Here is a 23,711-nt window from a genome sequence, read left to right as displayed (position 1 = left end):
AGAGAATATTAAGAAAACATACTTAATATTACCTATATTACTAATACTTAATGCGTGTGTGTGTAAAATATATTAAATACATCTAATGTATATGCATTTTTCATTATTATTAATATATAATAGATAATAAATAATATTAAGCATTCTAATATATATATAATATTAAGCACCCTATTATACTGTATATAATATTACAAATTAAGCGTTAATATTACAGTATAATTAACTACAGATATACAAATATGATACATATATATGTATAACACCCCCCCACACAGTTAATAAATATACATTACATGCAATATATATATTACATGGATATTAAATAATATGCATTATTAATATTAGTATTATTAATAGATAATATTAAGGATTCTAAAATCAATTCTGTTAATCCATTTTTACTATCATTATTGTTATTATTAATAATAATAATAATAGATAAAATTAAACATCCTATATATACACTCTAAAATACTACTTTTTAAATCAGTTATCATTTTAATGTATTATTTAATAAAAATAAATTATTATTATTATATCCACTGTATAAATATGCATTAATAATATTAGCATTATATATATATATATATATATATATATATATATATATATATATATATATATATATATATATATAGTTTATTTTTTAATTAATTAATTTTTTTAATGGCTACAAATGTACTAATTGTCATTGTTTTTCCAAAAAATATTTTTTTAAGGTTTTCTGAGCAAAAAATAGATATCATACCTTTTCCCTAATTTACAGAAGACACCCACTAAAATGTCATTCAGTGTAACAATCTTGTCAGGCATATTTACAACTAAAATCGATTTATGACCTATTAAAAGATGAATTACTTTCACCCCAAATACTAATTCGTTGTAATTCTATATTTTTAAAATGTGCCACTATCCTAGGTTTTGCCCATTTGTCAGTAATAATGTTTTACTCACTTAAAAGACAATCAAATTTAATATGCTCCCTTATTCTTTTATATATTTTAATATGTACAAGTCAGAAAAAGCATGTAGTTTAATTTTTTACATGAATTTTGTTACACTGAATGACAATGTAACATTATTTCACATTTATTGTCCAAAAATGTATTTGAAACTCTAAAAGTAGACACTTTACTGACATTTAATGTGCTAAGAACATAAAATCATAATAATAATAAATCATAATAATAATAGTACAGCATATTAAGCATTCTAAAATATTACTTTGTAAATAAAGTGGTTATGCAAAGTGTAAATAAGACGTCTCTCTCAAAACCTGTATTTTTATTCTTTAAATTAACAGGCACAACTTACATAATTTGTACATACCAAAAAAAAATCAAAGAAAATAGTTAGAAAAACAATAACTCCTATCACCTCCTACAACTGGCAAACCAATTTAAACAGAACCCTTCATTAGCAAAAAAGAAAACTTTTTTTGTATAGATACCCAAGTCTACTTAAACATAAGTGTGTACACTTACTGACTTTTCTATTCAAATGATGCCAGGCGTCAATATTTTACTCAGCCACCAAACACACATTCAAGTTTAGCCCTGTTGTCATTTCCACACAATTTCTTTCAGTAGTTCAGTAGGGCAAATACATAAAAGCAAAGAAAGGATCCTGATCTTGTGTGCAGAGGGGAAGAGTCATGGCCATCTCCATTTTTAGTCTACACCAACACATCCACTTGGAAGTCGAAGTACACTGTACCACAGACAATGGAAAAGAACACAAGCCAAGCAAGTTTGGAATATTCAAGTATTTCTGAACGCATGGCTGAAAAATACATCTTTGGAGTGTATGCAGTTAACAAACAGTGTGAAATCTCACATTACTGATCAGTACATCAAACATACACAACTGTTGGGGACAGAAAACTCAATAATACCCGATAATCTTAGTCCGTAGTAACACTCATTTTTGGAAAATTATCAAATATGTGCTCTGCAATAACATAATTTGTCTATCTACAAGTAGACCATGCTTCGAGGTTAATTAATTGAGCTTTTATGAGTTATATGCTTCTTTTTTCCTCCTAAACTATGTAACAGTGCCTTAGGAGAAAATAGAATCAAATGGAAAATATTTCGTCCTTGAAAAAGTTACCTGAGCCAGGCAAGTATGACCAGGATAATCAACATCATCTTGAGTATATAAACCACAATAACTTCCAAACCATCTGAGGATAGAGAATAAAACAGGTACCCGAACTTAAATTAGACGTACATTTTCAAACATAGATCGTTTTTAAACTCTTTCATTAATTGCCCCACAAAAAAAAAGTGATAAAGATGAAGCAAAATTTAAAAATAGATGAGCTTGCGCCTCATAACAAAAACTATACGACTAAACTTTGCCAACATTCAATATTCTGGGTTACCTAACACTGGTTCCATCCTATATGACTTGGTAGAGGTAAATATCATGATTTGTGGATGGTCAAGGTTGGTTTTGATGCTCAAACAGACCAATTTTAGTCCTACAAGCACAAGCATACTTGAGATGAATGAGATAAAACAGTACCTTTGTTAAATTAAACTATTTACAGTGGAACAGTGGAAAACAGTGGAAAGCATATCTTTCTCAGAATTAACTGGTCTTTTCTTTCATCACAGTGCATATCATTTCAGTAGGAATATAAGGAAAGAGAAAGGACACTACAATCATTTCTAGATTGGTTTTGGATTTTTTTGTATAATTCGATTTGGAATTCTCATTATTGGCCCTGCTATGCACCTATCCTTGTTATTGCACAAGACACATGGACCTTAAAACATACCGATGACTGAAGTGGAACATGTGTGGTCCAAGACAGAAATAATCTCACTACTCAAAAAAAATAATAAAAAAAAAATCCCTCCACACCGACCCTTGACGAGTCCGTTTCCATCCTCTTTAAAATTGACTTCCATTCTTTGTCTGTTTTTTAGTTTTTCCCCAAACATGCATCCAACTGGCTACCGGTAACACAGTTGACATCATCTCCCATGTTTGTGGTCTGAGTCCATGCTTGAGTTTGAGTCCAAGGTTAAAGTTCAGAGACCATATGATTTCAAAAAGTGCTTTTATAGGTCAGTAGGACTTCTTCCCTTCTGGGGGTTCGAGAAAGTTCATATTAACAGGTATCGTCTGTGAAAAAAGGCAGATTTTACAAACATTTCAAATGCATTTCCAGTCGAAATGTTGGATTTGCTAGCAAACAAACTATTATTAGTTCTTACCGTGATACCACCATTTTGTCTTCTTTGGATTTTTATTACACGTCCGTACATAAAAGGAGTTATCAGGAGGCCGCCTCTGTAAAATATGTAAAGAAATAGAAAAATTTGTAGAAATAAAACAAAAACACATTTTTTCCTACCTGATCTACTACCTGAGAATAAGAGGGATTATACAAAATGCATGGTACTTTTTTTATTGAGTACTGATTTCACATAAAATGCATTTACATAATAGTCCACAAAAGAAAAGTTGAATTTATAAAAATGACCCTGTTCAAAAGTTTACATTCACTTGACTCTTAATACTTTGCTCTTACCTGAATGATCTAGAGCGTTTTTTTAGTAAAAGTTGTTCACGAGTCCCTTGTTTGTCCTGACTAGTTAAACTGTTCCGCTGTTCCCACAAATTCTTTGGTTTTTAAGCATTTTGTGTATTTGAACCATTTGAACCCTTTCCGACAATGACTGTATGGTTTTGAGATCCATCTTTCTACACTGAGGACAACTGAGGGACTCATATGCAACTATTACAGAAGGTTCAAACGCTCACTGATGCTTCAGAAGGAAAAACAATGCATTAAGAGCCGAGGGTGAAAACTTTTGAACAGAATGAAGATATGTACATTTTTCTTATTTTGCCTCAATATCATATTTTTTCATTTAGTACTGCACTTCAGAAGCTACAGAAGATATTTGCATATGTCCCAGAAGACAAAATAAGTTACATTTACCCTGATCTTCAAATTCCAAAAGTTTTTACCCCCTGGCTCTGCATTGTGTTTCCTTCTGAAGCATCAGTGAGCGTTTGAACCTTCTGTGATAGTTGCATATGAGTCCCTCAGTTGTCCTCAGTGTGAAAAGATGGATCTCAAAATCATACAGTCATTGTTGGAAAGGGTTCAAATATACAAAAATGCTGGAAAACCAAAGAATTTGTGGGACCTAAAGGATTTTTTTGAAGAATAGCAGACAGTTTAACTGTTCAGGACAAACATGAACAACTATCACTAAACAAAAAACAAACAGCTGTGGATCAACACAGTAATATGAATCAAGCGTATGTAAACTTTTGAACAGGGTCATTTTTATAAATTCAACTATTATTTTCTCTTGTGGACTAGATGTAAAAGTCTTTTAGGTGTTCTTTATGTGAAGTATCTTATTCAGGTCAGTACTAAATAAAAAAATAACTTGTGAATAGAATTTTGTTATGATACCTCTTACTATGGTCAAATAATTAACATTTTGCAGATTCTGCAAGGTGTATGTAAACTTTTGACTTCAACTGTATCACTGTCATTTCCAACAGAAATTAACACTAGTGGCGGTACAACAGCAAGCACTTATAATCTTTCATACAAAGTTATGATTACAGCTCCATATGTTTCATTTTTTAAGCATTGATAAGTTTAGGGTTAGATGTGGGGGAAGGGTTAGTCAATCGGGTAGCAATTTCAACAAGAGGGGGTAATAATTTGGCAGGGGGCTGAAAATGGACATGACACTGGCTGTAACAAGCTTGATCGGTAGCTCAGCCGGCACAGAATCGGATTTAGGATGATCCTTGGGTACGAGTCGTGAAAAACATGACTCACGATAAAAGAGCTGAAAGATGAGAGATCAAAAAACCAAGCTAAAATGCTTTTGTTCATACTATCAGGTAGGGTTAGGTGTAGTGCAGATGGTTCGTTATTTTAAAAAGTCACAGAGAATTAGAGTTATAGCACCACTGAACGGACACTTTAAGTCAGAACTGCGGTGACATGTACAAAACCAATGTCACATAAAACGTACCATATGTACTTTCACCTGTTCCGAGAAAAAAAGAAAACAAAAACACTCTTTTAGTGCCACTCAGTGGACATTTCTGTTGGAGTGCGTATTGGTACGTATTTCAAATCTCACGAAAACGTTTCCACAGATATGTTTTCATCATTGTATTCGTAAACATCCACTGGACAACTTATTAGGTGCTAATGCTGGCTTGGACCCCATTTTGCTTTTAGAAGTGGCTGAATTCTTTGTGGCATAGATTCAACAAGGTGCTAGAAACATTCTTCAGAGATTTTGGCCCATAAGAGCATCATACAGCTGCTGCATATTTGTCAGCTGCACCTCCATGACGCAAATCTCCCATTCCACCACATCCCAAAAGTGCTCTTGAGCATTGAGGTCTGGTGACTGTGGAGGCCATTTGAGTACAGTGAACTCATTATCATGTTGAGATGATTTGAGTTTTGTGGCATGGCGTACACTGTGGTCATAAATGGATGGAGATGGTCAGCAACAATACTTAAGTAGGCTGTCGTGTTTAAAACGAAGCTTAGTTGGTACTAAGAGGCGCAAAGTATGGAAGAAAATCTCCCCACATCATTACACTACCTCCAGCAGTCTGAACTGTTGATACGAGACAGGATCAATCTTACAAACCAATTCTGACCCTATTATCCAAATGCTGCAGCAGAAATCAAGACTAATATTGGTGAGCCTGTGCAAACTGTACCCTCAGTTTCCTGCTCTCAGCTGACAGGTGTGGCACACTGTGTGGTTTACTGCTGTAGCCCATTTGCTTCAAGGTTCATTATGTTGAATACAGAGATGCTTGTCTGCATACCTCAGTTGTACGAGAGTTAATGTTGCTTTTTCTGACCATTCTCCTCTAACCTTTGGCATTAACAAGGCATTTTCGCCCCCAGATCTGCCGCTTACTAGATATTTTCTCTTTTTGGGATCATTCTCTATAAACCCTAGAGATGGCTGTTTGTGAAAACCCCAGCAGATCAACCATTTCTGACAACACTTGTGCATCGTGCTGTCATATGAAAGTAAACACAGAGGGCATAAAGTAAGTGATTATGCTTTTATTTATTGAGAGATCTCTTGCAGAAGCCAGCAAAATAATGTGCAGGCAATATGAAAACTAAAAACAAGGATGTGACAAAAGACAGTAGAGTTTTGGAACTTTTATGATACAAGCCCTCATGTTGCTTGTATATAGAGTTGTCACTTTAATACTTATGAGTTCTAATACATCACTGGCAGTGGCGATTTCTTTAAGACTGCAAGGGAAGCTCAGCTTCCCCTATAATGTCACAAAATTAATGGTCAAATTACGTACTATTGTATTAACATTTTATTGACTAAAAATGTGTTAGAAAACGTTCATCTTAAAGACGAGTTCGTTCAGAATCAGTTAGATATAGCAGGTCGGCTGACTTGATTTTCTTCTCATACATTCCCGTAGCGTCACAGTGCATTTCCCCATTGAAGCCCAGCGTCCATTGACTTCAATGGGGCTGCTTTGAAAGTTTTTTTTCAGTGCTTTGAAACTAGACGGTCATTGGATAAACGCTGCGATTATGTCCCGCCCACGGACGCTCAGCGTCTCTGGGGGTGAATGAGGAGTGGGCTGGCCTGGACGCTGAGCTTCTGCGTGATGATTGGAAGGTCTGTCGAAAGATTGCATCTCCTTTTGACTGACAGCGATTTTGTACTATAAGGAATCGCTGAAGCTATTCGCGCTCAGTCCCATCGTGGATTTCTCAAGTTCAGTCGCAATAAAAACTGCTGCAACCTATTTCTTTATATTTGCTTGGTGAAATTGCTTGATTTTCATCATACATTTCACACAATTATACACCACATTCCTTGTTTCACTTTTACAGAGTTTAATATTTTTTTTAGATTGTTCATTCATTCATTCATATAGTAGGCTAGGCTAGCTTCGTGGGTGAAACTGCACACGAAAAGACGCCTAGTTGGTACGACAGGGTCACAGACCATTTTCTTGAAAAGGAACGTAGGGCAGAATTTACTTTTAAATAAATAGACAATTTTATGATGTAGGCTGAAAATGAGCTTCCCCTATTTGACAGACCAGTAGCCGCCACTGATCACTGGACTTTCACAGACTACCTTTCACAACCGTCTTGAAAACTTTGGGTATGTCAATTCTTTAAAGTGACTATGAGTGTTGAATCGTAATGAATGTTGATCTTGAGCAATGTAAATGTCACCTCTGACCTGTATCAGATTTAGTACCACATATGGAAGTGGCACAAATCAAAATTGAAAAGATCAAATTCCATGCGGTTTCGTGAGAAAAACATCTGAGTCACGTATAAGCAAATCGGATTTGGTTTTACATGCCTGCAGTGTGAACACAGCTTTTTATTTGTTTTTCTCATAACATTCAGGTGCTAAATTTGAACTTTAGCGATTTATCTTGACCATGTCTTATGCCTACCAAAGCTGCATTCATTCGAGCAAAAATAACTTAAAAATAATAACTGTTTGCTGTTGTAATATATTTTAAAAAGTAATTTAAAAAGTGATGGCAAAGCTGAATTTTCCAGAATTTTCTCCAGACATCAGTGTCATGATGCTTCAGAAATGCTTCAGATTTAATGCTCAAGAAACATCTCTTATTATTAGCAATGGCTAGCAATCTTCTTGTAATACTAAAATATTGCTTAAAGGAACACTCCAAAAGTGGAGAGTTCCTTTAATAAAAGAATTAATTTCCTTAAAAAAATAAAATGGTAGTGTACTAACTACATAATTAAAACTAATTTTAGGATGCAAATGATACATTAGTGATGTGGTTAATGTCTTACTACTGTAACTAATGAACAAACATATAATATAGAAGCTAAATATGCTATTTTTACATATTCATCTCCACCATAACTTTAAAATCCAAAGAGATACAATAACCAAGTTACAAACAGACACTTACCTTCTCTTTGCAGCTGGACAGCATGCTAATAATGCTAAGACAAACAGACTGCACCGAAAGAGCTGGTGACCAGTCCTCCGTTAAGATGGACAGGCAGATGTGGCCATTGCTATAAACGTGGGGATGGACAGGTATATTGTCTCCTGTGAACATTACCTGTCAAAACACAACACAAACATTTGTTTTCAGCCGTTTCAGACAAATATAGTACACTAAGCAAACGTGTGCTTGTTTAAGCTGCTCTTTTCCATACAATGAAATGGAAAGTTCTGAAAGTTTATTTTCACCACAGAATAAAAATATAAAAATGGAAATTGTGACTTCATATCTCACAACAAGACTTTTTTTTTTTAGAATTTAAAGATATAAACGTAGGATTACAAGACATAAACTTGCAATGGCAAGGACAAAAAAAATGATCACAAGCTTGTTTCCACAAAAGGTAACAAAAAAGCCAATCTTTTCTTCAGACTTCTCTGTTCAGAATTGTATGGAAGCCCATTTCTGCCACAAAAAAAAAAAAGGTAACTTTTTTCTTGAAATTGCGAATTCACATTTCGCAGTTCTGTTTTTCTAAGAATTGCATGATACAAACGTGCAATTCTGACTTTTTTAGTCTTAACTCTTTTTGTTGATATTTTCATTCTGAGAGTTATTAAATAAAAGACAGTACTTGTTTCAACACAGCAGAAAAGTAAATCACATGACATTTAACTAAATATTTCTTTCTCTCTGGCTTAATTACAAATAAATAAAAATAATAATATAATAAATGAACAGAATAATAAAACTAAAATAAAAATAAATAAATAAATAAATAAATAAAATAAATTTAATTAAATAAATAAAATTTCTGCTCCAAAACTCACAAATAGTATTTAGAACCATAATATATAATCATAGTACATATGTACATACAGTATAATACCAGTATGGACATTACAGCAGTTTGAAACATTGATCAAATGAATAAATAAAAATCGTCACTTAGGCATATAAAATACAATTTCTTTCCCCTTCTTGTGTTTTCTGTTTCTTCTTTCAGTAACAAGAGAGTGGGTGAAAGCAGTAAAAAGCAGATATAGAGGGAGGGTTCCTTATGAATTTACGCAAGTAGTTATTTTTTAAAGTACACAATAAAAGGTTGCCAAATTGTGCTAAATTGTTCTGTTCTGCCAAGCATTGTAAATCAATTTTTTTCTATTTGAATAAATTGTAAGAGGTCATACATCCAATGGTAATAACTTGGTGAGGAAGGATTTTTCCAGTTCATTAGTATGAGTCTTTTAGCAATAATTAGGCAAAAGGCTAGAGTGTTTGACTGTAAAGGTGATTGGGACAGTTTTGTGGGATTGAGGCCAAATAGTGCCACTAAGGGACATGGTTCAACTTCTAGAAAAAAAAACATCAGAGATTGACTTAAAATTTGATGTCCAAAAAGATGTTAGTGCTGGACAAAGCCAAAAAGTATGAAGAAGGGTAGCTGGCGCCTGTCGGCATCTATCACAAGTAGGATCGACATTCGGATATATTTTAGACAACTTAGCTTTGGTGCCATAAATTCTGTGAAGCAACTTAAATTGTATTAATGAATGGCGAGCACAAATTGATGAAGTATGTATGCGACGAAGGGCTTTTGACCATTCCTCATTTGTAAAAGCATGATTAAGGTCTGACTCCCAAATCTGCTTTATTTTAGACTGCGGTGAAATATTTGAGAGTACAGTAAATGAAAAAATGGTTTTGTAAATATTGGAAATGGCACCTTTAGAGACTTTTATTTCCAAAATCTGATCTATCTCTTGTTTAAGGGGATGCATGGGGAAATTGAGGAAATTGATTTCTTACAAATTCACGAGCTTGAAGATATCGAAAGAAGTGGGTTTTTGGGAGATTACATTTTTCAGAGAGATATGAAAATGTTACAAAAGTATTTTCATGAAAAAGGTCATTAATATTTACAATACTCCTTCTGAACCATAATGCGAAAGCTCCATCTGAAAAAGAGGGTAAAAAAAGAAGGATTTTTATATACCAGAGACAAACCCGACACTGCCTGAAAGCCAAGTGATTTCTGAATTTTTTCCAAATTTTTAAAGGTTGTATCAGTGATTTCAAGCCTAAAACAAAGTGTCAAATTCAGCTGACCTTTCTTCACGATCCGCTCGCTGCCTGCCCCATAAATCGACTGTTAAAAAAAAAAAAAAAAAAAAAAAAAACGCGTCTCTCTGGTCAGCCTAGGGTCCGAGAAATGCCAAAAAAACAATCGGTGCTATCAACTATTCCACAGAAAAACAAACAGTGTTCCAACCAATCAGCGTCAGGGGTTTGGTGTTGTGGACTTTCGCTCCGCCTCCCTCACATCCCTGCACCAGTAGGAAAGTCCACAACACCAACCCCCTGACGCTGATTGGTTGGAACACTGTTTGTTTTTCTGTGGAAAGGTTGGTAGCATCGATTGTTTTTTTTTGGCAAAAGACAAACTCGCAACTGCGAAAAAAGTCAGAATTTCGAGATACAAACTGGCATTTGCAAGAAAAAAAAAAGTCAGAATTGCAAGTTATGACAATTCCGAGAAAAAAAAGTCAGAATGGTGAAATATAAACTCACATTTTCAAGAAAAAAAAACAGAATTGTGAGAAACAAAAGTTGCATTTGTGAGAAAAGTCAGAATTGCGAGAATAGTTTATATTTTATTCTCAATTCTTTGCAATTGTGAGAACAAAACTCAAAATTGTGTTCTAAAAGTCAATTTTCATTGTGGAAAATAGCAGCATGGACAGATTTCAAAACATCTCCCTTTGTGTTCCACAAAACAAAGAAAGTCACATGGATTTGGCAGGATTATGAACAACATGCGGGTGAGTAAATGGTGCCAGGACTTTCATTTTGGGGTGAACTATTCCTTTAAATCATAAGCCGGTGCTTAGTCCTCACAATTGGCATGAGGCCGCTAGATTAGGAGGCCGAGACAGAGACAGCCGGCTGAATGAGAAGCCGGCGCCAGATCCGGACGTATGAGGTAAAGCATAGAGCGCTCGTGGTCAGATTGGAAAAAAATAGCCAGTGCTTCGCTCTCGATTAAATGCACTTAAGGTGCGCAAACTCTGCTAGGGCCACTTCAGCAACAACAATCAGTCACCTTTAGTCTCAAGTGCTGCAATGTTTTATCACATTTAAAACTCCTTTGACTTACTTTTGGTCCATTTATAGCACACTTTGTAACAGCTCAAAACCTTCAACAGCATTTCTGTCACTTGCTGTGACATGGTTTTAAACTATAACAGTACCCACATCCATATACTCATGCTGTTCTTATCCCCAAAAGCCTTAGTAGTGTGTGAGCTTGTTTATCTAATTTGGTCTATACCACTCTGCTATTTATAGTGGGACTGATATGTAAAATAAGATCAGAGCTGATCCCATCAAATGTGGCCTTTAAATCTGCAGTCTATAAGCTCAAAATGCCTTTGTGCGGATTGATCCTATTATTTTACTGTTTAGGTGCAAAAACTGCAAAACATATTTAGTTGAGCCTTAAATATTCATCTGGCTGCTACAAATTAACAGTAAAGAGCGTCCAGCAAATCCAAAACTTAATTTTATTAAGCTCGACTGAGACCATGTGCTGCTGCTGAAGTAGCAATTTGTGTTCTCAAGATGAAGGTCTTACAGGTTTGGAATGACATGAGGGTGAATAGTTAATCAAAAAATTTATTTTGGGGTGAACTACCTCTTCAACGTTACTGTGAGCAATCAGACTTGTTATTCTTGTAATCAGCCTTGATTGCTTAATTGAAATAGAGTTGCAATACAATGAAAGATAACTGTGACCCTGGACCACAAAACCAGTCTAAGTAGCACAGGTACATTTGTAGCAATAGCCAAAAATACATTGTATGGATCAAAATGATAAGATTTTTCTTTTATGCCAAAAATCATTAGGATATTAAAGGAACAATATTTAACAAAAATTTTATAATAATGTACTCACGCCATTGTCTTCCAAGATGTTCATGTCTTTCTGTCTTCAGTCGTAAAAAAAAAAAGTTTTTTCAAGAAAACACTTCAGGAATTATTTCCGCATAGTGGACTTCTATGGAGCCTGCGAGTTTGAACTTTCAAAATGCTGTTTCAATGCAGCTTCAAAGGGCTCTAAATGATCCCAAACGAGGAATAAGGGTCTTATCTAGCAAAACAACCTGTGATTTTCTAAAAAAAAAAAAAAATAAGATTCATATACTTTTTAAACTCAAATGCTTGTCTAGCTCTGCATGCACTCCAGTTCAATACAGTTAGGGTATGTCGAAAAATTCCCATATCATTTTCTCCTCTAACTTCAAAATCATCCTACATGGCTGCAGAAGTACTGACCCAGTGTTTACAAAGTGAATGTGCAAAGGAGGTCAAACACCCTTTACAAAAAAGTAAAACAGAGATGCAGGGCGATTTTAAAGTTAGAGGTGAAAATTGGATGGAAGTTTTTCAACATACCCTAAGCTAGACAAAACAAGCATTTTAGGTTTAAAAAAATACATATACCATTTTTTTTTTTTTTTTTGAAAATGACTGATCATTTCACTAGACAAGACCTTTATTACTCGGCTGGGATCATTTAGAGACCTTTGAAGTTGCATTTAATCTGCATTTTGGAAGTTCAAACTCATGGGCTCCATAGAAGTCCACTATATGGGTATAATTCCTGGAATGTTTTCCTCAAAAACATAATTTCTTTACAACTGCAGACAGACAGACGTGAACATTTTGGATCACAATGAGGATAATTGTGAGTACATTATCCGTAAATCTGTAAGATATTTTGTAAATTTCCTACCATAAATATATATCAAAACTTTATTTCTGATTAGTAAAATGCATTGCTAAGAATTTTATTTGGACAATTTAAAGGTGATTTTCTTAATGTTTAGATTTTTTGCACCCTCAGATTTCAGATTTTCAAAGAGTTGTTTCTTGACCAAACAATGTCCTATTCTAACAAACCATACATCAGCTTTCAGATGTATAAATCTCAATTTAAAAAAAATTACCCTTGTGACTGGTTTTGTGGTCTAGGGTCACAAATATTAAATGAAAATTTTAATTACTAACAAAATTAAATTAAATCTAAAATAAAAATAATACTATTTAGAAATATTTTAAAAACAAATACAAATGACAAAAGCATATAATAAAATAACAAAAAATACAAATTAAATGAAAACTGTAAGTATAAAAAAAGCCAATTCAAAATATTAATTAAAAAATGACTCAAAAAATGAGTATTATGTGTAAATAATACTAAAATAGCACTGGGCAGAAATTTGGCATTCTGAGTGAGTCAAAAAAAAAATAGTGATCGTTGAAACAAAAAAACGTAACTCATTCTAATGAATATTGCAATAAAATATCAATTTAAAAACAATATAAAACAAATGTGACCCTGGACCACAAAACCAGTCTTAAGTCGCTGGGGTATATTTGTAGCAATAGCCAAAAATACATTGTTTGGGTCAAAATTATTGATTTTTCTTTTATGCCAAAAATCATTAGGAAATTAAGTAAAGATCATGTCTATGAAGATTTTTTTGTAAAATTCTTACTGTAAATATATCAAAATGTAATTTTTGATTAGTAATATACAGTTGTCTAGCTCTCCCTACATTTTGCATGATGTACCGTTATGCTCTTCTACCTGGTTTGAGTTTGAGCCTATCGATTTGATTTCATGTAATGAAATTGTTAGTCATCTAAAACCAACTATTTGTCCTCAGGATATTATCCCTCCTCGGTTCCTTAAACAAATCTTGGATATAGTTGGTCCTGGTTTGTTGTTAGTTATCAACAAATGCTTGTCTACTGGTTCTTTCCCTAATGGTCTCAAATGTGCTGTAGTGACGCCATATCTTAAAAAATCAAACCTGGATCCTTCTTCTCTTTCCAATTTTCGTCCTATTTCTAATTTACCCTTTATTTCAAAAATACTTGAGAAAGTAGTGTTGACTCAACTACAATCTTATTTGACTGTAAATTCTGTTCATGAGATGTTTCAATCTGGTTTTAAGGCTTTACACAGCACTGAATCTGCCCTTTTGAGAGTCTCTAGTGACATTTTTACAGAAACTGATTCTGGTAAATCTATGGCCTTAGTTTTATTAGATCTGAGTGCTGCTTTTGATTTGGTTGATCATGAGGTCCTGTTGACACGCTTAGAGACATCTGTGGGCCTTCGTGGCACAGTTTTAAAGTGGTTTAGTTCTTATTTGACCAACAGATGTTTTAGTGTTAGAATTGGTCAACAGACCTCTTCTAGAATGCCTCTTAATTGTGGAGTTCCACAGGGATCAATTCTTGGGCCGGTATTGTTCACCTTGTATATGCTCCCCCTGGCTTCCATTTTTAATAAACATAAAGTATCTTTTCACTTATACGCTGACGACACCCAGATCTATTTTCCTTTAAAGCATAATGATATAAATGGCTTACAACCAATGTTGGCCTGCTTAGATGAACTAAAGCATTGGCTCTCAAGCAATTTTCTAAATTTAAACGAAAATAAAACTGAAATAATTCTATTTGGGGACAAAGAAAATTCTGTTTTAGATGTTGATCGTGGTTGTCTGGCCCCTTATGAAACTCAGTGTGCTAGAAACTTGGGTGTTCTGTTTGATCAAAACCTGAAGTTTGATAATCAGATCAGTGCTGTAGTAAAATCTTGCTTTTTCCATCTTCGTCTACTTTCTAAAGTAAAACCTTTCTTATCACAGAGTAATTTTCAGACAGTGATCCATGCTTTTGTAACAACTCGATTAGATTATTGTAATTCTCTCTATTATGGTGTTTCTCAGTCCTCTCTTTCTCGTTTACAGCTAGTGCAAAATGCTGCTGCTAGACTGCTCTCTGGCACCCGTAGGTATGAGTCAGTAACTCCTATTTTATTCTCACTGCACTGGCTACCCATTAAATATAGAATTGATTTTAAAATTCTATTATTTGTCTATAAAGCCCTTAATAATCTTGCCCCTCAGTACCTTACGGATCTGCTCCGTCCATACACCCCTTCTAGAACTCTGAGATCCAGTGATCTTGGCTTACTTGTGGTACCTAGATCTAGACTCAAAAAACGCGGAGATCGAGCTTTTGCAACTGCTGGTCCGAAACTTTGGAACAGTCTACCACTCCATGTTAGATTAGCTCCCTCTATCGCTGCTTTCAAGTCTGCTCTGAAGACATATCTTTTCTCTCTGGCCTTTAATACTCCGTGACCTCAATGACATCGTTGTTTTATTACTCTTTTATTTTGATACCTTGGTGTGTGTTAATTTTATGTTCGCGAGTTTATTAGTCTACAATGTTCAGCACTTTGGTCAACTCTGGTTGTTTTTAAATGTGCTTTATAAATAAATATTGTATTGTATTGTATTGTATATGCATTGTTAAGAACCTAATTTGGACAACTTTAAAGGTGATTTTCTCAGTATTTAGATTTTTTTGCACCCTCAGATTCCTAATTTTCAAATAGATGTATCTCGGCCAAATATTGTCCTATCCTAACAAACCATACATCAACAGCAAGCTTATTTATTGAGCTTTCAAATTATGTATACATAAAATTTAACCTTATGACTGGTTTTGTGGTCCAGGGTCACAAATAACATTACATTTTTTTTATAATTATGAAATATAGAGTTAAAGGATTAACTTCCAGAATAGAAATTGCCTGATAATGTCATCCAAGATCTTCAAGTCTTTCTTTCTTCAGTCTAAAAAGAAATTAAGGTTTTTGAGGAAAACATTCCAGGATTTTTCTGCATATAGTGGACTTCAGGGATCAACCGATTGAAGGTCCAAATTGCAGTTTCTTAGCAGCTTCAAAGGAAGGAAGGAATAAGGAATAAAGGTATTATCTAGCAAAAAATTGTAACCATGTTACAAAGGTCAAAATCGTCCGACATCGTTGTTATACATTTTTTTTATAGAGGGTGTTTGACTTTCTTTGCACGTTCGCTTTGTAAACTCTGGGTCATGCGTTAGCTTTCCTGCATGACTATGTAAAGCATGAATTCGAACTAGTTTAAGACAAACATTTGTGGTTAAAAAGTATTTCATTTTTTAGAAAATGACCGATCATATTGCTAGATAAGACTTTTATTCCTTAGCTGGGATTGTGTAGAGCCCTTTGAAGCTGCATTGAAACTGCAATTTAGACCTTCAACCCATTGGCCACCATTGAAATCCACTACATGGAGAAAAATCCTGAAATGTTTGCCTCAAAAACCTTCATTTCTTTTCAACTGAAGAAAGAAAGACATAAACATCTTGGATGACACAGGGGTGAGTAATTTATCAAGAAATTTGTATTCTGCAAGTGAGCTAATCCTTTAATAAGTAACATTTAGACCTACCTGAGGTGAGTCAAAGGGATAACGACTACTAAATTTAAAAAGAAGCTGAAATTTCTCCCCCTCATAAAGAGTACCAGAGGCTCCTTCCATATCCACAATCCATCTGTAACGAGAAACAGAAAGACATTAATAATGAAGCACTTTGGTTGAGTAAATGGTCTCTTACACTATTCAAAACCTGCATACATACTAGCATTAGCAAACCACAAAGAAAAAAAAATGTAACTACTCTGCAGCCAACCATAAGAGTGTTTCACTTCAGCCATAAATGGCCTGGAGAAGAATTAAATATGAAGAGAGAAACAGAAAGTATCAAGATAATGAGCAATACAAAGACAATAGCCATTAAATAGCAGCACTATGTCAGGGGTCAAATAGATGACAGCTCTTTCTGACAAGAAAATCCGGTCAATTTTAAGTGATTTTGTCAACTGCAAACAAATGCAAAAGCTACTTGACAAGCTTCCTTTCCTTGTAACATAAAGGTACTCAGGTGAGAGTGAGACTGAACAGGGAAGTAATGAATGAAGTGGTTTTCCTGACTCCACAAACACTCACTGTCCATTCACTGGGATGTGTCTCTATGCATGTCCTTTACTAATTCCAAAGCCTTTTGCAATGAGATTACTAACATGCAATGCCTGATATCACTGGAGGAAACATCTGGCATAGGGCGATATAAATTCGGTTAGATTAATGACATTTCGTTTTTGGGAACAGAAATGCACCCTATTATATAAAAAGGTCATTTCTCATGTCAAAGTGGTAGCCAAAAATAAAACTGAATTTGCTTATATTGTAGCTGAACTATTTAAAATGCTCTACATCTTTAATTTCCCATCTCTAAAGTTATTACTACACATAATCAGTTTGGGGTCTGTAGAAATGTTTTTTTAAGTCTCTTATGCTCACCAGAACAAATAAAGCAAAACTAAAATGGTTAAATTACTTTAACTTTTAAATTACAAAAAGTAATGTATTCCTCTAAAGGCAGTCTTCGGTGTCACAAGATCCTTTAATATCTCTGTGAAAACCATGACGCACTTAAGATTCTTACATAAATAATAAAAAACAAGCACAGCATTTGACATAAATCTTTTGTAAATTTCAAAAACTTTTGTATATTATAAATGCACTCACTATCACTTTATTCATACTGGCCCCAAACTTATAAACAGTAACCTTGTAAATAAAAAAACCAACACAAAAACGTATTAATATTTATAAATATACAATATACATTACTAAGTAATATACATGAACATAATGTAAAACTTAAAAACAATTGTTTTAATTAATCTTATCTTATATCTTCCAAAAACGTCATTCTTGCTGACTTTCCATGATTTTTTTTATTTTTATTTAACTGTGAATTGCTATTTATTTGGCAGATTTCCCATTTGGATTTGTTTTAGACTTCCTTTCAAAATTTGGGACCTGTAAGAAGTCTATTCTGCATTTATTTGATTAAAAGTATAGGGAAAAAAACAGTAATAATGTGAAATCTTATTGCAATTTAAAATAATGGTTTTCTGTTGTCTGGTTTTATGCTTTGAAATATAATTTATTTCTGTGAGGCAAAGCTGAACTTTCAGCATCATTACTCCAGTCTTGGGTGTCACATGATCCTTCAGAAATCATTCTAATATGCTGATTTATTATCAATGTTGGAAACAGTTGTGCTGCTTAATTTATTTATTTTATTTTATTTTTTTGGAACCTGTAATACTTTTTTCAAGATTTGTTGATGAATAAAAAAAAAATAATAAAAAAAAACAGCATTTATTTAAAATAGAGATCTTTTGTATCAATATACACTACCGTTTAAAGTCTGGGGACAGTATTTTTTTCTTGCTTTCTTTCTTTGAAAGAAATTAATACTTTTATTTAGCAAGGATGTCTTAAATTGATAAAAAGTGATAGTAAAGACTTATATTGTTGGAAAAGATTTCAATTCTATTTATTCATCAAAGAATCCTGAAAAAGTATCACAGATTCCAAAATAAATCAGCATACTAAAATGTTTTCCGAAGGATCGTGTGACACGCAAGACTTGAGTAAATATTAAAATAGAAAATTAAATAAATGGAACTTTGATGAGCATAAGAGACTTTCTCACAAAATCATTAAAAATCTTACTCAACTCAAACTTGTGAACAGCAGTGTAAATTACTTTTTTCTGCTTTTTTCTCCATCAGAACATACGCTCTGTTGTGGGATTGTTTTGTGTGTGAAAAAATAAAAAATAAAAATGAATAAGCTGAAACAGATATAACATCAAATCAGATAAACGCATCAAAAATATGAACAGCTGTAACCATATTTAATGAATTCATCATGTTAATTTATTAACTTTGACATTTCTAGTAGAAATACAAATTTTAATTTGGAATATCAATGTCAGACCATCTGCTAACAGAAAACTCGCGATATACGAGTCAGATAAAGTAACATTAACAATGTACTTTTCCTGCCACAGTCTTATCATATCTCCAGCAGCCGTTTGCTTTTAGGAGAGAGAGAACATTCCAGAGATGGAGTGGAAATATTGCTGGACCAGCACAAGAGCTCACATTTCCGCCCTTTGGTCTGTTTTACACTAGCGGTCATAAGATTTTTATTATCTCTTATGCTCACCATGTGTATATTTATTTGATCAAAATACAGTATTATTTAAATATGTTCTATTCATATGTTTTAAAAACTATTTATTCATGTGAAAGCTGAATTGTCAGCATCATTACTCCAGTCTTTAGAGTCATATGATCCTTCAGAAATCATTCTAATATGTGACCATGGACCACAAAACCAGTCTTAAAGGAACACTCCACTTTTTTTTGGAAATAGGCTCATTCTCCAACTCCCCCCCCGAGTTAATAAGTTGATTTTTACCGTTTTGAAATCCATTCAGCCGTTCTCCTGTTCTGGCGATATCACTTTTAGCATAGCTTAGCATAGATCATTGAATCCTATTAGACCAATAGCATCGCGTTCAAAAATGACCAACGAGTTTCCATATTTGTCCTATTTAAAACTTGACTCTTCTGTAGTTATATCGTGTACTAAGACCGGTGGAAATGCAAAGCTGCGAGTTTCTAGGCTGATAAGATTAGGAACTACACTTCCATTCCGGCGTAATAGTCAAGGAAGTTTGCTGCCGTAATATGGCCGAAGCAGGCGGAGTATTATCAGAAATGAGTTCCCAGCTAGTTTAGCATTTGCACATGTGCTGCGTGGTATTACTGCTCCTGCTTCAGCCTTATTACGGCAGCAAACTTCCTTGACTATTACGCCGGAATGGAAGTGTAGTTCCTAATCTTATCAGCCTAGAAAATTGAAGCTTTACATTTCCACCGGTCTTAGTACACGATATAACTACAGAAGAGTCGAGTTTTAAATACAACAAATATGGAAACTCGTTGGTCATTTTTGAACGCGATGCTACTGGTCTAATAGGATTCAATGATCTATGCTAAGCTATGCTAAAAGTGATATCACCAGAACAGGAGAACGGCTGAATGGATTTCAAAACGGTAAAAATCAACTTATTAACTCGGGGGGAGTTGGAGAATGAGCCTATTTCCAAAAAAAAGTGGAGTGTTCCTTTAAGTAGTACGGGTGTATTTGTAGCAATAGCCAAAAATACATTGTATGAGTGAAAACTATTGATTTTTCTTTTATGCCAAAAAAGTCAATAGGATATTCAGTAAAGATCATATTCCATGAAGATATTTAGTATTTTTTTCTACCGTAAATATATCAAAACCTAATTTTTGATTAGTAATATGCATTGCTAAGAACTTCATTTGGACAACATTAAAAGGCATTTTCTCAATATTTATATTTTTCTGCATTCCAGATTCCGGATTTTCAAATAGTTGCGTCTCACAATATAAAAAAAAAAACATACAAAATTTTATTTCGCTTTCAGATGATGTATAAATCTCAATTTCAAAAAAATTGACCCTTCTGACTGGTTTTGTGGTTCAGGGAAACATTCATAAGAAACATTTCTTATTATTATAAATGTTGAAAACCGTTCAACAGTTCAGCTGCTTAATATTTTTATGGAAACCATGATACGCAACCATTCACAAGTTCGGGGTAAGTACTTTTAAAAAAAAATTCTATAGAATGTCTACTTCAAATAAATACTATTTTAAAAGTTTTAATCAGCAAAGAATGCTGGAGAAAAAAAGCATCATGATTTTTACCAAAACACCGTATTAGAATGATTTCTGACACTGAAGACTGGAACAACGGCTGCTGAAAATTCAGCTTTGTCAAAAAAGGATTGAATTAAAATTAATTAAAATAGAAAAAGTTATTTTAACTGAAATAACGTCTCACAATATTACTGTTACTTTACCTTTAATTAAAAAATAATAATAATAAAAAATAAGCAGTCATGGCGCATATAACAGACTTTTTTTTTAGAAAAAAAAAAAAAAACTTATTTCAAACTCATGACCTGTAGTATATTACTTCACGTGAGAGAAGACACTAAGAAATAGTCTAGAATAAGAGTTTACACTACCAGTCAAAAGTTTTTGAACAGTAGGATTTTTTTTGTGTGTTTTTCAAAGAAATCTATTCTGCTCACCAAGTCTGAATTTATTTGATACAAAGAACAGCAAAAATGGTAAAATTCTGAAATATTTTTACTATTTAAAATAACTGTTTTCTATTTGAATATATTTTCAAATGTAATTTATTCCTGTGATTTCAAAGCTGAATTTTTTGCATCATTACTTCAGTCTTCAGTGTCACATGATCCTTTACAAATCATTCTAATATGCTGATTTGCTTTTCAAGAAACATATTATTATTATTATTATCAATATTTTAACAGCTGAGTACATGTTTTTCAGGATTCTTTGAATACAAAGATCCAAAGATCAGTATTTAATAATAGAAATAATAATACAAATAAACTTTTGTAACATTATACATTATATCATTCAAAAGCTTATACTTCATTATCATTCTAATATTCAAAATTTCTGTTAAAAAAAACTGTATTATTATTGTTGAAAACAGAGTACAATTTTTTTTTTTTTTTTGGATGAATATAGTTCAGAAGAACAGCATTTATCTAAAATAGAAATATTTGGTAAAATTATAAAATGTCTTTATCATCACTTTTGATCAATTTAAAGCATCCTTGCTAAATAAAAGTATTAATTTCCAAGAATAAAAAATGACTGAACCGCTAATCAGCATATTCGAAAAATGTGACACTGAAGACTGGAGTAATGATGCTAAAAATTCAGCTTTGAAATCATAGGAATAAATTACATTTGAAAAGGCTTGGTGAGCAGAAGAGACTTTAAAACACATAAAAATCTTACTGTTCAAAAACTTTTGACTGGTAGTGTATATTTAGGTTAAATCTAAACCACTGTCCTCCTATCTAGCATCTAGCATACCTAAACAAATCTGCATCAGAGAACCTTGAACAACAAAAAAACTTGAACAACAATGAACACAAAGACCAATTAGTTCAGGACAAACACGTCTGGCAAGTTGCTAAACTTGTAACACATACCTGACATGTCTTTGACATACATATGTACCAGGACAAGGCTACCAAGCTGCTAACGAATTAAAATGGTAAATTAACTCACAATACTACCCAGAGTTACATAAAAGAAACCTTGCATTATAACCCTTTGTCTGTCAAAGTTTAGATTATGTCAGTGATTTGTTTTAATTACTGCCACATAAAAACATACGCAAAGACAGCTTTTTTCCCCATTTCTGATGTAAGTAGTACACACGCCACTCAGCACAAGATTGCTTATACTGCGATTCAGTTAAGCAATCCTTTCTGGAACAATGTGACGCACCTTTTTTTTTTGTCTTGTGACAGCTTTTTCCCATAAAAGACTGTTAGATATTTCCAGACATGGATACGACCACAAGCACGGGCCAAAAAGAGGTCAGTAAGGTTTGTTACGGCAATACTACCCTCGTGAGCTGACAACTTTAATTTTTGATTAGTCTGAGCAGACATACTATACATCGGGCCGAGCAGCCTTACAAAATACAGCAAATGAGAAAGGTTGGGTTTAAAATTGCTAACATTTAAAAACACAAAAGGCACAATGGGTGAGAGTTTTCTAGGACTGACCTGACAACAATGAATAACACCTAATAATAAGTTAAAAACAACAATGAGTCATTGCCCTTTTAAATATTTCCCCTGTGACAGTCCATGATACAGGACGGACCTGAGAAAGCGAACCTGTTAATAAGTACTACATGATCACACACACACACGGGTGTAAGATTAAACAAAGAGTCGGGAAATGACGGTCTTACTGTGTGATGGTGTTCTGTACGCTCTTCTCATTTAGGGTCATTCCAGGAGGCGGATCATTCTGCAAGGCTAGCAGTTCCTTCTGTAACCTTTTCTGTGGGGAAATAGAAAAAAAAGTGTTAAACAAAGAAGAGAAGAGAAAACAAAAGTTTCTGTAAAACTGTAAGTTTAGTGTGTACTCACATTAGATAGATAGATAGATAGATAGATAGATTAGATAGATTAGATAGATTAGATAGATTAGATAGATAGATAGATAGATAGATAGATAGATAGATAGATAGATAGATAGAGAAAATGGCAATTTAATGTTAGGAATTAGAAAAAGAATTGTTAAATTGCTATTTCCAATAATAAATAAACAATATTTCATTAAATAATATAACAAATACTTTATAAAATAATTCATAAAGTCCACATCAAGCCTGCATTTATTTGATCCAAAGTACAGCGAAAACACTAAAAATCTGATTTTCTTTTTTTTTTAAATCACTGTTTTCTATTTAAATATATTTTAAAATGTAATTTGCTCCTTTTATTTCAAAGCTGAATTTTAGCTTCATTACTCCAGTCACATGATCTTTCAGAAATCATTCTAATATTCTGATTTGCTGCTCGAAAAACATTTATTCTTATTATTTTTATTATTATTATGTTGAAAACAGCTGAGTACAATTTGTTCAGGTTTCTTTGATAAATAGAAAGTTCAGAAGAACAGCATTGATCTGAAACAGAAATCTTTTGTAACATTATAAATGTCTTTATAATCACTTTTGATCATTTTAAAGCATCCTTGCCAAAGAAAAGTATGCATTTCTATCATTTCTTTCCCCAATTATTTATTTATCTATTTAATTTCAGATAAATACTGATCTTTGGATGTTTCTATTCAAAGAATCCTGAAAAACATGTACTCAACTGTTTTAAATACTGATTAAAAAAAATAGCAAATCAGCATATTAGAATGATTTCTAAAGGATCATGTGACACTGAAGACTGTAGTAATGATGCTGAAAATT

The 23,711-nt window shown here is 33.3% G+C and overlaps 1 protein-coding gene across 1 annotated transcript in view; it reads right to left on the bottom strand.

The window, feature by feature from the left end:
* Positions 1-1,270: 1,270 nt before the first annotated feature.
* ube2wb (ubiquitin conjugating enzyme E2 Wb) overlaps positions 1,271-23,711 on the bottom strand; it is a 23,119-nt gene continuing 678 nt past the window's right edge. Inside the window, exons 2-6 of the mRNA XM_073830545.1 lie at positions 22,695-22,786; positions 16,371-16,473; positions 7,969-8,124; positions 3,231-3,306; positions 1,271-3,138 (exon numbers count right to left, since the gene is read on the bottom strand). Coding sequence (XP_073686646.1) covers positions 3,125-3,138; positions 3,231-3,306; positions 7,969-8,124; positions 16,371-16,473; positions 22,695-22,786 — 441 coding nt within the window. The 3' untranslated portion in view covers positions 1,271-3,124. The remainder of the gene's footprint in view (positions 3,139-3,230; positions 3,307-7,968; positions 8,125-16,370; positions 16,474-22,694; positions 22,787-23,711) is intronic.

The sequence above is a fragment of the Garra rufa genome, chromosome 24 (assembly GCF_049309525.1).
Source record: "Garra rufa chromosome 24, GarRuf1.0, whole genome shotgun sequence".
In the NCBI taxonomy this organism is placed as follows: Eukaryota; Metazoa; Chordata; class Actinopteri; order Cypriniformes; family Cyprinidae; genus Garra; species Garra rufa.
Note: the sequence above shows the minus strand (reverse complement) of the source record. Positions and strands in the feature narration are given on the sequence as shown.